The sequence below is a fragment of the Trachypithecus francoisi genome, unplaced genomic scaffold (genome assembly GCF_009764315.1).
Source record: "Trachypithecus francoisi isolate TF-2019V2 unplaced genomic scaffold, Tfra_2.0 Lachesis_group17, whole genome shotgun sequence".
NCBI classification, from domain to species: domain Eukaryota; kingdom Metazoa; phylum Chordata; class Mammalia; order Primates; family Cercopithecidae; genus Trachypithecus; species Trachypithecus francoisi.
Genome location: NW_022681462.1, coordinates 59,063,663 through 59,079,198, shown reverse-complemented (window position 1 = coordinate 59,079,198; position 15,536 = coordinate 59,063,663). Strand labels below are relative to the sequence as shown.

Sequence of the window (15,536 nt, the reverse complement as noted above, 5' to 3'; positions counted from 1 at the left end):
CGCTCTATTGGCCAGGCTGGTCTCAAACTCCTGAGTTCAGGTGATCCACCTGCCTCGGCCTCCAAAAGTGCTGGGATTATAGGTGTGAGCCACTGTGCCCAGCTGCTTTAAGATGTAACTTTATAAATAACTGTTAAATAAATACCAAAGTCATCCAACTTACCACTCAGTATGGCAAACTGGTTAATATAGTTCAATTAAGCTTGTAGATTCTTTGATTTCTATATTTACTCTTGTAATATAGATAATCATGAACTTCTGTGTGTATTTTTAAACTAAACTCAACAGGGTGTCATTGTTTGAGTAACTAGTAGAAATACCAGTCTGGGACAAAGGCCACAAACTCTTCAATATAGAAATAGTTTAATTTATTAGTATGTTTAAAAGTATTAGTGTTTTCTTAAGATTATTTTGGAGAATACAAGAATGTTTGGATTTTAGTGGTTCCAATAAATATGCCCCTTTCCCCTGCCCTCTTCCAGTTGGAGGAGGGCATAGGAGTCAGACAGATGGACATTATGAAAGTCAGGTTTGTGTTTCGCTGGGCGCAGTGGCTCACGCCTGTAATCCCAGCACTTTGGGAGGCCGAGGCAGGTGGATCACGAGGTCAAGAGATCGAGACCATCCTGGCCAACATAGTGAAACCCTGTCTCTACTAAAAATACAAAAATTAGCTGGGCATGGTGGTGCGTGCCCATAATCCCAGCTACTTGGGAGACTGAGGCAGGAGAATCGCTTGAACCCGGGAGGTGGAGGTTGCAGTGAGCCGAGATCATGCCACTGCACTCCAGCCTGGTGACAGAGCGAGACTCCGTCTCAAAAAAAAAAAAAGAAAGTCAGGTTTGTGGCTAATAAAAGCTGGATGGAGGGACATGGTTCCAGTGGGCTTCCCAATACTTTAGTTCTGTTCTCTTGAAGCCATAACTTCATTCTGAAATAGAAAGGATGCTAAATAAAATAAATTTGGAATATACACTTCCCTGCTATGTCTGAAGTTTCTTTGAGGGGTAGGAAAACAGTGATTCCTCCTCAAACTTCAAGTGAAAATGTACAAAATGTTGTCTTTTGAAATGCTTCATCTCACTGGCACTTGTTTATTTATGTGTGTTTGTGTTCTATTTAGGTTCCAGATGTGGAATCTCGTGAAGACTTAATTAAAAATCACTACATGGCAAGGATAGTGGAACTTACGTCTCAGTTGCAGCTGGCTGACAGTAAGTCAGTGCATTTTTATGCTGAGGTGAGTGTAGATTTAGATTGGTGGATTTTTTCCTAACCCCTGCAGGAATTAGGTCACTGTCTTGTTTTCCTACTACTGACTGTAAGAGAGAAGTCAGTTTCCCAAGTAGTTGGAACTACAGGCATGTACCACCACACCCGGCTAATTTTTTGTTTTTTTAGTAGAGACAGGGTTTCACCATGTTAGCCAGGGATGGTCTCGATCTCCTGACCTCGTGATCCACTGGCCTTGGCCTCCCAAAGTGCTGTGATTACAGGCATGAGCGGAGTTAATATTGACTAGTCTGTATACCAACTAAAAATATTTATTTCAATAAATATAAGACTGATTTGAGCCAGGTGCGGTGGCTCACACCTGTAATCCCAGCACTTTGGGAGGCTGAGGCAGGCGGATCATGAGGTCAGGAGATTGAGACCATCCTGACTAACACGGTGAAACCCCGCCTCTACTAAAAATACAAAAAATTAGCCAGGTATGGTGGTGGGCTCCTGTAGTCCCAGCTACTCAGGAGGCTAAGGCAGGAGAATGGTGTGCACCTGGGAGGAGGAGCTTGCAGTGAGCCAAGATCATGCCACTGCACTCCAGCCTGGGCGACAGAGCAAGACTCCATCTCAAAAAAAAAAAAAGCCCCCGCCTCCTGGGTTCAAGTGATTCTCCTGCCTCAGCCGCCTGAGTAGCTGGGATTACAGGTACCCGCCATCATGCCTGGCTAATTTTTGTATTTTTTTAGAGTTGGGGTTTCACCATGTTGGCCAGGCTGGTCTTGAACTCCTGACCTCAGGTGATCTGCCTGCCTCAGCCTCCTGAAGTGCTGGGATTACAGATATGAGCCACCACCCCCGGCCAAGACTCTGCCTTAAAAAAAAAAAAAGTTATTCCACTATGCAATATTATCTATAAAATTGTACACAATTCATAGAATTGAAGGGGGGGAAATGAAGATAGAAAGTAGAGATACCAAGGAGTAGGAAACAAATGGTAAGATAGAATGGATGCTGCTCAACGTGAGAGAATGCCTTCAAGGTCTCTGACTTGAAACTTTATATTGAAAGGTCAGTTATGGATGGCAGATAGATAATTATAATGCTTAAAGTTGTTAAATAAATTGAAAAAGAAAGGAGAAACCCTTTATTGAGACCTGACTTTTTGATTTTCTTTTTTACTAGTAAAGCTTTTATTGCTCCTATAATGTGGTCTCTAATGAAGGACTTTTAAAACACAAGAAAAGGAGGCCAGTTGCTAAAAGTGAAGGAGGGGCTTTGCATCTTTTTCCTGCTAAAATAAATCATGTGCTTAGCTCAGTGTTGTTCACAAGCAGCCATCGCATACACGTTTGATAAGCTGATCAGTAGTGACAGCTTGTTGGAATGCAGGAAAGCGGGAGGACAGCAAACTGAATGACTAGCAGTAGAAATGCTGAATCACTAAGCCAGCAGTCCAGCAGGCGTGGATCCTCATTGTTTGATTCTGAGTTAGTGTCTCAGACTCGATTGTCTTTTTCACAAGGACCTGTGCCTTGCATGTCTGTCTTCCTCTTTGTCAGGTTCATTGCTGAGCACAGAGGCGATGTTTGGTTAGTAGGAGGCGGTTGATTTGGTTGGCTGAACTGCCCTGAAATTTTGTGAGAAATGAAATGAGTGAGGAATTTTTTTTAGGCTGCTTTATTTCCAAGAGATTTGGTTATTTTAGTAAATATCTTCTGCGCAATTGTGATTCAAGAATTTTTAAATTGTCCTACTTTTTCCTTACCGGCAAACAGGAAGTGGTGACCTCCCCACCAACATGACTTTACTGCTCTGAGAGCCTTATGATGACATAGCATTTGCGTGTGTCTCAACAGATCCTCCTTGTCAGTAACCTTATCAGAAAGTTTAGTGAGCCTTTTAATCTCATACCCTCTTTGAACAATATTGTGAAATAGGATTTTTCTTTTATCGTTTTGATCTGCACACTCTCTGGATAGAGTTGGTTTGGTAGAACCCCTAAAGAAAGCAGCCTGGAATTTTTGCAATCTTGTGCTCATTTTTTCCCTTGTAAGTAGTGCATAATCTGTTGGGTAGGATGGTAAAGCCTTTATTGCTCCTATAATGTGATCTCTAATGAAGGACTTTTAAAACACAAGAAAAGTACCTTAGGATCCATAGTGCATGGTCAGGAGCTCCTGATAATTTTTGTAATAATCACTTTTCTTTTTATCTAGTATACATATAAATGAATCCTAGATAAATGTATAAAGTTCTTATGTAAAGAACAGGTGCTGTGGCTCACACCTGTTATCCCAGCACTTCAGGAGGCTGAGGTGGGCAGATCACTTGAGGTCAGGGGTTTGAGACCAGCCTGGACAACATAGTGAAACCCGTCTCTACTAAAAATACAAAACTTAGCCGGGTGTGGTGGTGCATGCCTGTAATCCCACCTACTTGGGAAGCTGAGGCAGGAAGATCACATGAACCCAGGAGGTGGAGCTTGCAGTGAGCCAAGATCATGCCACTGCACCCCAGCCTGGGCAACAGAGCGAGACTCCATCTCAAAAAAAGAGAAAAAAGAAAGTTCTTATGTATTATGTATAACCACTGGTCATCAGGCTAGAGCGAAGAAAAAAACATTGATCTTAAGGTGGTAGACTTTTTTCCCCTTACTGAAATGACAGAGGTGGGGGCCACTTCTTTCTTATGTGTCCTCTAATGTGTGATACAATGCCTATAGGTATTCAACAGATCATCTGTGGAATGAATGAGTAACTTTGCCTTTGGGAAGTGTTTTTAACAACCTTTCCTGAAGCACATTTAGTTTTAGAAAATGCTCCCTCTAGTAATGGAATGTTTTCTGATTTTACAGTGCCGAGCACTCTCTAAAAGACTGGCCTTGGCGGAAAAGTCTAAGGAAGCATTGACAGAAGAAATGAAACTTGCCAGTCAGAACATCAGCAGACTTCAGGTGAGTTAAGTGTTACCTAAACGGTTTTAATGTTTTTTCATTGAAAGTTCTTTGGTAGCAAAGCAGCATTTCTTTTCCAAAGGCATTTGATCTCTAGATAATGCTTTTTAAAATAACCACTGTATTTCTAATTCATTAAAAATAACATCTTATGTTAGACAAAAAGTAGTTGTATTGTTTCTCTGACTTGATTCTAATTTTAAATCATTTTATAGTCAGCATTTGCTTAAATAATACTTATTTACCCAGAATCTTTCCTTCCTTGTACATACCCGTCATGGTGAGCTGTAGGCTTGTTCTGTACATATTACTCTGTTCTTTTTCTTTCCTGTGTCATAAAATGGATCTAAACTGAAAGGTGGGGCTATAATATATTCCCTCTTACTCACTGCCTGGTTTTAAATCTTTGTTTTCAGAAAGCCTCTGTTAATAAAAACACGATGCCAAGCAAGGAAAAAACACAGCACTACAGCAACACCCACTTCCTCTTTGCTTCAGATTCGTTTATCAGATTAATTAGGCACACAAGATTAGGTTTTAGGCAGGAGAAGAGAGCATGAGAGATGGGAAGAGAGATGAAGGATGCTTCTTTCAGGGACGGTGCTGCCAGGAGGGCTGTAGGCCATTGAGGCGTAGGATGGAGGCAGTGTGTTGTAGGCCTCACCTATGGCTCAGCAAAACCTAAGGGAATTTGGAAAGATAATGATGGCTTTTCTTATAATTTTATACCTGTCACAGAAAGAAACCCTTAAATTTTTGCAAAGAAATTATGAACATATTTTGAAGGCTGAGAAAAACGTTTTCCCATTTCTTTTATTTTTATTCTCTTGTTAGGCCTGTGCCTTAACCTTCATGTTAATTGATCAGATAGACCATTTTGATACGTTGCTTTTCCAATTAAAAGAATTTTTAAAAAAAATTGATGTAAATAGTTGTACATGTTTGCGGGGAACGTGGTATTTTGATTATTATGATACCTTTGTACAATGTGTAATGATCAAATCAGGGTAATTTGGATGCCCAGCACCTCAAACATTTATCTTTGTGTTGGGAACATAACAATTCTTCTTTTGTAGCTATTTTGAAATACACAGTAAATTATTGGGAAACTATAATTTCCCTGTTCCACATTTTTCTTTTGTGAATTAAAAAAGCTTCCGAGTGGTATGACTAGTGGGATGTTGATTTTTCTCTTTTTCTTTGCTATTTAGGATGAACTGACAACTACCAAGAGGAGTTACGAGGATCAGTTAAGTATGATGAGTGACCACCTGTGCAGCATGAATGAGACATTATCTAAACAAAGAGAAGAGATTGACACACTAAAGATGTCCAGTAAGGTATGTGAGGTGAGGTGAGGTAGTCTCTCTGTAATATAATATTTAATATGAGGCATTTTATTGTCATGCATTTCAGGAGCAAGAGGACATAAGATTTAAAGTGTAAAGGCCAGGTGCAGTGGCTGAAGCCTGTAATCCCAGCACTTTGGGAGGCTGAGGTAGGAGGATCCCTTGAGGCCAGGAGTTCAAGAGCGGAGTAGGCAATATAGTGATACTTCATCTCTATAAAAAAAATGAAAAAATTAGCCAAGCATGAGGGTCTGCGCCTATAGTCCCAGCTACTTGGGAGGCTGAGGTGGGAAGATTGCTTGAACCTAGGAGTTTGAGGTTACAGCAAGCTATGATTGTGCCACAGCACTCCAGCCTGTACAACAGAGTGAGACTCTGTCTCTAAAAAAGAAAAAAAAAAGTATCTATAAGTAATTTTCTTTAGTATCATTTGTCCTTTTTTCCAGAAGTATTAAGTGTCTTTGGCTGAGTTAAAAGCTGAGAAAGTCTGGCCTCTAAGGCTTTAATACTGTATCGGCTGCTTTTTGGCATTTTTGGCATTTCTTCTACTGTTGCATAAGAGTTAGGGGGACTCACAAAACGCTTGAAGAAAGGGATTGCTCTTTATTTATGTAAGACCTGAAATGGTACTGTTGAAGAGTAAACTTGAGAAAATTTATTCTCATAAATATTCATATAACCTTGGAATGTCTTACCCTTTTTTTTTTTTTTTTTTTTTTTTTTTGTTGAGACGGAGTTTCGCTCTGTCGCCCAGGCTGGAGTGCAGTGGCCGGATATCAGCTCACTGCAAGCTCCGCCTCCCGGGTTTACGCCATTCTCCTGCCTCAGCCTCCCGAGTAGCTGGGACTACAGGCGCCGCCACCTCGCCCGGCTAGTTTTCTGTATTTTTTTTAGTAGAGACGGGGTTTCACCGTGTTAGCCAGGGTGGTCTTGATCTCCTGACCTCGTGATCCGCCCGTCTCGGCCTCCCAAAGTGCTGGGATTACAGGCTTGAGCCACCGCGCCCGGCCGTCTTACCCTTTTAACTAGATTTCCTTTGATTTCCTTTCCCATAATCCTTCTGCTTGCCCAGACTGAGAGAGTAGATGTTGGGTAGTAAGTTTAGGCTGAAATGCAGATCCACATACCGTGTCCTTATTACTGTAACAATGTATATACCGTTTTGCCATGAAAGGTAAACTTTGGGGGGCCAGGGGCTCACTCAGTTGGCATAATCTTATGTGCTTAGCCCATTTTCATAACAATATTATACCACCACCAGCTGGGATTTACCGTCTCCAGCCTGCACTCTTTGAGATCTGCTGCCACCCCTTTTTGATTCAGCAGGCGTTTATTGAGTTCCTGCTGTGTACACTGGGGAGAAATAGAGATGAAGAAACCATGGCTTTATTTTAGCATCTGCTGTTGGTGTAAGGACAGGATTTTGTTCATTTAGGGTCTTGGAAAATATATCATGTTAATGCATTGGAATCTGCATTATATGATTTTGTTTATCAACGTAGTTTCTTGATATTCATTGATTGTGCTGCTTTGGAGGCTGTCTGATGCTTTTCTGGCTGTTTCTGTGATTATTGTTACCACCCAGTATGGTTCTCATTATGGTTCTCCAGTTACTTGTGGTTCAGGAAACTTGAGCTTGGGGGTAAGGGAGGTGGGGGGCTGGTCCTTTTAAGGAAGCCTCCCTTAACCTTTTGGTTTCTTGATATTCCATATTCCAGCAGAGCAGTATCTAATTCACAAGTTACATTCTTAGTAGTGGTAGAAAACACACATTGAAGAGGTAGTGTTTTGGGTTTTCTCGTGGTATGTATAATTTGTTTTAGTGTAGTAGTATGAGAAAGTCTGTTTTAGCACCTAAAATTTGAAAATAAGTAGCAATAATTTTTGAAAACTCTTCAATATCTGGAACTTCAGAAGTATTTGGTTTTGAATTGAGAGGGGTACATGTTGAGTACAGCAAAGCTCATTGTCCTGAAGGTAAGTGGATTGCAGCTACTTCAGAAGTTAGGGAATTTTCAAGTTTCCTCTGACATTTTTTTTTTTTTTCCTTTGATAGAGTCTCGCTTTGTCACCCAGGCTGGAGTGCAGTGGCGAGACCTTGGCTCATTGCAACCTCCACCTCCCAGGTTCAAGAGTTTTTCCCACCTCAGCCTCCCTAGTAGCTGGGACTACAGGCATGCACCACCACACCCAGCTAACTTTTTTTGTATTTTTTTAACAGAGTTTCACCATGTTGCTCAGGTTGCTCTCAAACTCCCAGGCCCAAGTGATCTACCGGCTGCAGCTTCCCAAAGTGCTGGGATTACAGGCGTGAACCACTGCACACAGCTTCTTAGAGCTTGTTGATAAAATACCAGCCATTAATAAAACTCTAAGAGACCCTTCTTCAGTATGAATTCATATCATTAACCTGTCTTTGATCATTCTGTAATCCTATATTTTGCTTTTCCCCCATTTAGTAATTTACATTACTGTAGCATCATCTTATGGCTGACATTGTCTCCACTGGATACTAAGTAAACACTCTCAACCATTTGTTTGCTATGATCTTGCTCTTAGTGTTTGTATTCTGCAAGCATTTCTTCCATGAAGAAAACGTATTTATGCCTAAGAGTTAAATACAGGCATTTAATTAAAATGTATTCCCAAGAAGGGAGCCTCTCCAGAAAGAAGAAAAATTACACAAAACTAGAAAACTCAAATCTCCATATTTGAGGAAATGGAGTAAGTTGTCTTCCCTCTGATTTGTTCTCAGCCAGTATCCAAGCTGACTTTTGACAGATAATCAGTGCTGTTTGGGTGTTAGTTGGCACATATTCAGAGTTATTACCTATTAAGACCTTTAAAAGGTATTTATTTAAACAATGATGAGACATGTTTAGGGTAACTTTTTTTATTCAGCTTCTTGAAATCTTAAACTCTCTTGTCTTTGGAACAAAATGAATGTTTGTAGTTTTGGTTTTTCTTTTTTTTTTTTTTTTTTTGAGACGGAGTCTTGCTCTGTTGCCCAGGCTGGAGTGCAGTGGCAGGATCTCAGCTCACTGCAAGCTCCGCCTCCCAGGTTTAGCCATTCTCCTGCCTCAGCCTCCGGAGTAGCTGGGACTGCAGGCGCCCGCCACCTTGCCCGGCTAGTTTTTTGTATTTTTAGTAGAGACGGGGTTTCACCGTGTTAGCCAGGATGGTCTCGATCTCCTGACCTCATGATCCGCCTGTCTCGGCCTCCCAAAGTGCTGGGATTACAGGCTTGAGTCACCGCGCCCGGCCTATGTTTGTAGTTTTGATAAATCCCAGATAGTAGCTTTCTTTTCTTTCTTTATTTCCTGTCCTCAGCCCCCAGAGGGATAGGGTCTGTGGAAGCAGAGAGGAGAGAGAGTATAACAAACTGCTTTGTGATTATTGAATATAAATTAATGCAAGGTTATCAGCTATTCTCCTGTTTGGCAGTGTTCCAAAGTGAAATATGGCTTTCAGACAGCTTGGTTTATAAACTATGTGAGTTATTTTTTTTATGTGTTCTTATTATTCATATTTTTCTTTGCACAGGGGAATTCTAAAAAGAACAAGAGTCGATAGTTTTCAAATAGCTGGTTGGCGACTGTTCTTTCCAGACCTGCTCCTGCTGCACAGAGCTGCGGGGCTGAGACCACGTCCATGCTGGCTGCCTTCAGGAAGCTGAAGTATTGTTGGACCTAGTAAACTAGTCAGTGTTGGAAATGGCCTTGAAATATTTAAAACATACTTGTAACCAGTGAGGCAAATACAGAAGTTGATGTCGGCAGTAATTGGAAAACAATACATATATCATGGATATTGTAGGTTTCCTTATGCTGTTTTTACTGTGCACTTTTTAAAATTAGGTTTTAATTTCAGTATGTAAGAACAACAAATATTTTGTATACTTTCAAACTCAATTATATGGTAATCGATTTGGTATCTATGGAATAGATATATGTTTCTGGAAAAAAATGCTTAAATTGTCAAACTGTCATTACTTCTTACTATAGTTGAAGGCATTCTCCAGATTCTTTTTAAAAAATTTGTTCATATTTCTCTCTCTCTCTCTTTCTTTCTGTCTCTCTGTCTCTCTCCTTTCTCTCTGAGGGGGAGGGAGCCCTGCAAACTTCAGATCCTGTGGGTTTAGTACATTATCTTCAGCTCTTTGATACCCTGTGTTAGAGTAATAGCTAAAGGAAGTTCATGTCAATAAATTCATACTTATATCACACTTTCAGTCTCTCTATGAAAATTTGATAAAGGAAACTGAACCCTATTAAAGTTGGCTTTTACAAAACATATCAAATGCCAGCCGACTTAGGCGTAATCCTCTGATTGATTCCTCAAATTGGAATAATTCTACAGTTAATCCTTTAGTAAGGCTGTTGATTTTTGCCTTGAAAGCTACTTAAAACCACACTTCAAGCAAAAAGCCTGAGCCCTTAAGGCTCTCCTTGGCTTATATCATAAACATTGTGTTGTATCAGTGTCAGGAGTGGCTCTGCCAGCACTCTCCACTCCTACTCCCGAGGCCCTAAATATATTACTCCTTTCTGAACTGCTTACACAGGCCCATTTCACCCATGTCCAGGTCTCCAGATTAGCTGAGGGGTTCCTGAAACCCCCTTCTCCTTACCTCTCCACCTGTGGCACCATCTTTCTTCAGGCTACTCTCTAGACAGTTGCAAGTCACCCTCTAAAATGTTTTATTCCGGAGTTTACCTGAGAGCCCATCACCGGCTTCCCTCTGTGCTCAGCACAAAAGCCAACTCCTTGGCCTCTGCCCGAAGTCCTCAGCTGCCCGCCATGCAGAGAGACTCTGGTTATTAGGCCCAGTCCTCACCACAGTGAAAGCATTCGGATCCTGAGTTGGGGGATCTCTGGGTTGGTTTAGTTCCATTTTTCCCAGCCCTTCATGTCCCTAGCCTACTTGCCTTTTCTCTTTTCTCTGCCCTGTGCATTGTTAGTTTCTGTCAACTCAGCCGTTTTCACTGCAGCTGTGTGTAGGCCCCCAAACACTGTGAGGGAAACATCAAAGAGCCATGCTGAGCCTGGCACAGTGGCTCACACATGTAATCCCAGCACTTTGGGAGGCTAAGGCAGGTGGATCACTTGAGGCCAGGAGTTCAAAACCAGCTTGGTCAACATGGTGAAACCCCATCTCTACTAAGACTACAAAAATTTAGCCAGGTATGGTGGCATGTGCCTGTAATCCCGGCTGCTTGGGAGACTGAGGCAGGAGAATCACTTGAACCCAGGAGATGGAGGTTGCAGTGAGCCGAGATAGCACTGGTGCACTCCAGCCTCAGCGACAGAGTGAGACTCTGTCTTAAAAAAAAAAAAAAAAAAAGAAGAGCCATCCTGATTAGCTCTGTCAAGAACTTAGGGTTTCGAGCCCCTGCCAGCCTTTCATTGTTCCAGGACAGTCCTTGGGGTATTTTTAGTCCCTTTTTATTCTAAATTTCAATAATGGCCACACCACTTCTCTCCTTAAGGACTGCCCCCTTCAGTCTTAGGATCTGTACCATCAAAATCACTTCTCAACTGCCCCACTGCTTTGTATATTTACCCATGCTTCCCGTTCTCCCCTGCTTCAGAGGCGGAAGCGTCTCTGCTACCCTTAAAGCTAGAGTATTTCTGATGCTCTGAATGCCGTACTTTTTGTAGTGCTTGTTTTTTCACTTTTAGATCTTCAGTGTCTCATTCTACTGATTTTCTCTCCTTCAGCTTCCAAATAGACCGAACTTACCCCATACTTTTTTTTATTAATTGAATTTTTTTGAGACAGGGTCACACTCTGTCACCCAGACTGGAGTGCAGTGGTGTGATCACAGCTCACTGCAGCCCCAATCTCCTGGGCTCAAGCGATCTTCCTGCCTCAGCCTCCCAAGTACCTAAGACTATAGGCATGTGCCACCATTGATACAGTTTGCTGACAGATTTATCTAAGATTGCAACTCCTTTCCCCTGCACTTCTATTACTTTTCTCTGCTTTATTTTACTCCTTAGTACTTATAATCTAACATATGATATATTTTGCTTACGTATCTTATTTATAACCTGTTTCTCCCACTAGATGCAGCTTCAAGAAGTCAGGTGTTTTTGTCTTGCTGCGTTCCCTGTTCTTAGAACACTGTCTGGCATCAGTGAATATTTGTTGAATGAATGTTGATTGGTCGGAATGTGGGGTGTGAGCGAAAGAGAGGAGTCAAAGATGAAGCCAAAGGCTTTGGCCTGAACAAACTTGACTGAGCATGAGGATTGAGGGAGGAGCAAGTAGCTTCCACCTGCTTGTAATGGAAGCCAGAGACCTGGAATCACTTTTGATTCCTCCTCACCTCACACATCTCATTGGTCATCTTATTGAATCTTCCTGTCTTTGCAGTGCCACTCACTTCTGATCTCTCCTTATTCAGTACCTTAAATTGAGCCCTGGATACCAGTTGTCTTCCTGTACTCCAGTCCTTCCACCCCTTCTGCCAGGCCATCTTTCTTTTCCTTCCTTCCTTCCTTCCTTCCTTCCTTCCTTCTTCCTTCCTTCCTTCCTTCCTTCCCTCCCTCCCTCCCTCCCTCCCTCCTTCCTTCCTTCCCTCCCTCCCTCCTTCCTTCCCTCCTTGAGTTTCACTCTTGTTGACCAGGCTAGAGTGCAGTGGCACAATCTCAGCTCACTGCAACCTCCGCCTCCCAGGTTCAAGTGATTCTCCTGCCTCAGCCTCCCAAGTAGCTGGAGTTACAGGCTCATGCCACCATGCCTGGGTAATTTTTGTATTTTTAGTAGAGATGGGGTTTCATCATGTTGACCAGACTGGTCTGGAACTCCTGACCTCAGGTGATCCACCTGCTTTGGCCTACCAAAGTGCTGGGATTACAGGCGTGAGCCACCGCATCTGACTAGGCCATCTTTCTCAAACATGTCTCTGCCATAGCCATTCTCCAGACGGAAAGCCTTCACAATGGCTCCTTGTTGTCTGCTGGGCAAAATCTAGTAGTCGTGTGTATGTGACACTTGCTTAGCTCACTTTCTCCTCATTCTCTTCCATATACACAGTGTACCCTCCCTCCTTCTACTTTTACTGCTTACAGTAAAAACTCTCAGACCTCTGGATCAGGAAAGTTTCATGTCTCCTGGGCAATGAGCCTGTTTTTCCCTTAGAGACAATGTGAATCTTGGGATTGTTTGCCTATTTGCTTTGGTGGCTGAGACTTGTATCTCCTACCATCTGTGACAGCTGTCAGAGTTCCCAGACCAGACACCTCCATTGTCTTGCATGGTGTGTGGCCCTATAGGTTCTGAGGCAGTGCTTGTGGACTGCTTGGCCATTTTGTAGGGGACAGTTCCCCTGGGAGCTTTCCTAGGGCTGAGGGATAGGGCAGGACTGTAGAGGGCACAGGTGGATCCCTGGCAAAATTGTGCTCTGCTGACTTAACTTAGATCTTTGCTCTCTTGGCAGTCACCTCCCAAAGCATATAGTAACCACTGTTTATTAATCACTTACCGTAAGCCGGGCATAGGTATGACTTGACATGTATTACTTCATTTAGACTTCCCAGCAACCATATCATACATACTATTACTATCCCCAGTTTACAGATAGAAAGCCAAGGCTTAGAGGGACTAAGCAACTTTTCCACTGTCACACAGTACCTGTTGGAGCCAGGATTCAAACCCAGCCTAGCCTGACTCAGCTTGGATTATTCACTACTGTGCTATGAGCCTTTTAAATTGGGGGTTTTCAACTCCTTCAGGTTCTGTATATTTGGAAGACAAAATACTAAATTTTGGCGGGGTGTAGTGGCTCATACCTGTAATCCCAGCACTTTCGGAGGCTGGGTCAGGAGGATCACTTGAACCCAGGAGTTTGAGACCAGCCTGGGTAACATAGTGAGACCTCATCTCTACAAAAGTTTTTAAAAAATTAGCTGGGGGTGTTGGTGCACAACTGTGGTCTCAGCTACATGGGGGGCTGAGGCAGGAGGATTTTTTGAACCCAGGAAGTCAAGGCTACAGTGAACCATGTTCACACCAGTGCACTCCATCCTGAGTGACAGAGCAAGACCCTGTCTCAAAAAAAAAAAAAAAAAGGAAAAAAATACTACATTTCTTAGAAAATCCAGCAGTATTTCATTCAACATCCCCTTTCTACATCTTCACTAAATGCCCCTGTGCCTCCTTTCAGTCAGCTTTTAGTGAACTTCTTGAGCTAATTTAAAGTCCCTGGCATATGGTTTGCCTTTGACATAATTTTTTCCCCCTGATCCCTCATTTTTATGTACATATTCCTTGTTACACCAGCCTTGCTGAACACCAGATTCTGAATTTTATATATTTATGCCATGATGCCATCCCTTCATTCTGGTCCTCTTTCTGTGTAAATGTTCTTGTTGTTACTGTTTTATTATGGGAATTTTCTAACATGCACAAAAATAGACTCATACAAGCCCTATGTCCCCATCACTCCTTATGAACATTTTGCCAATCTTGTTTTATCTTTTTTCCACACTTCTTTTTTTCTGGAGTATTTTAAGGCCATTCTCGGACACTGGGTCATTTCGTCTATAAATACTTGAGTTCTGCGGATGTTTGTAAAGATGGGAGCCTGTCTTACCCATGTCACCATTCATTTGGCAAGTGTGTGCCGAGTGCCTGCTGTGTGCTCCGTGCTGAGCAGACTGTGGCATGCACACCAGACGTGCTGACTGCCCTTGAGAAGCGCTTACAGCCTGTTTTTAGTGAGACAAGGGAGTGAACACGCAAATTATAATCACGAACTCATTTGTTCACCCTGTCCTGGGACTATTTCAGAGCACTAAGGAAGAGATAATACATGGAGGCTTTTTGGCAGGGTGTGGTGGCTCACACCTGTAATCCCAGAACTTCAGGAGGCAAAGGCAGGCGTGGCACCTGGTCAGGAGTTTGAGACCAGCCTGACCAATGTGGTGAAACCCCGTCTTTACTAAAAATACAAAAATTTGCCCGGAGTGGTCGCCGTCTGTAGTCCCAAGTACTTGTTAGGCTGTGACAGGAGAATTGCTTGAACCTGGGAGGCAGAGGTTGCAGTGAGCTGAAATCATGCCGCTGCACTCCAGCCTGGGTGACAGAGTGAGACCCCATCTCAAAAAAAAAAAAAAAAAAAAAAAAAAATGGAGGCTTTTCTTTTTAAAGTAGTATCTGTATAAATGTGTGTGTGTGTGTGTGTGTGTGTGTGTGTGTGTGTATTTTTGTTGTTCTTGTTTTGACAGGGACTCACTCTGTTGCCCCGGCTGGAGTTCAATGGCACCTTATCTAGTGGTACCCCCACCTCCTGGGTTCAAGTGATTCTCGTGCCTCAGCTTCCTAAGTGGCTGGGATTACAGGTGCCTACCACCACGCCCGGCTAATTTTTGTATTTTTAGTAGAGATGGAGTTTCACCTTGTTGGTCAGGCTGATCTCAAACTCGTGACCTCAGGTGATCCACCCGCTTCGACCTCCCACAGTGCTGGGATTACAGGCGTGAGCCACTGCGCCCAGCCGGTATCTGTATTTGTAATTAAGTTTTGAACTTAGTTTGCGTTAGGCTGTTCTTGAACAGTTATTACTAAGATAAAATAAGGCAAAACAAACAAAATAGACCCCTGATCCTCCTGCCATTTCATGCTCCCCACAGGAAAACCTCTTTCATTCACTATTTTGTTATCCGTATTTCCAAATGGCATGCTACCTTTGCTCTTCTTGTTAGGCATTATTAATTGAATTTGCAGTTGGAAGATGACTATTTGTTTCATCTGCCTCCTCTTTGCGTCACTCACATACACATACATACACTCACTGTTTAAACTAGTTACATTGATATTTGGGTCTAGCCCTGTGGCTCATGCCTGTACTCCTAGGTACTTAGGGGGCTGAGGCGGGATGATTGCCTGAGCCCAGGAGTTTGAAGGCTGCAGTGGGCCGTGATTGTCCTACTGCATTCTAGCCTGTGCAACAGAGTGAGACCCAGTCTCTAAAAAAACAAAACTAAAGGCCAGGCATGGTGGC

At 42.6% G+C, this 15,536-nt stretch overlaps 1 protein-coding gene across 6 annotated transcripts in view; it reads left to right on the top strand.

The window, feature by feature from the left end:
- PPP1R21 (protein phosphatase 1 regulatory subunit 21) overlaps positions 1-9,751 on the top strand; it is a 78,924-nt gene extending 69,173 nt beyond the window's left edge. For 2 of the 6 annotated variants that reach the window (XM_033175771.1, XM_033175772.1), the window contains exons 19-22: positions 1,124-1,240; positions 4,079-4,177; positions 5,389-5,517; positions 8,086-8,541. In XM_033175771.1, the coding sequence (XP_033031662.1) occupies positions 1,124-1,240; positions 4,079-4,177; positions 5,389-5,517; positions 8,086-8,241 (501 nt within the window). In that variant the 3' untranslated portion in view covers positions 8,242-8,541. Of the gene's footprint in view, positions 1-1,123; positions 1,241-4,078; positions 4,178-5,388; positions 5,518-7,747; positions 7,911-8,085; positions 8,543-9,069 lie in introns of those variants that run through there. The other 4 variants (XM_033175770.1, XM_033175773.1, XM_033175768.1 and 1 more) reach the window with 4 other exon arrangements.
- Positions 9,752-15,536: the final 5,785 nt, after the last annotated feature.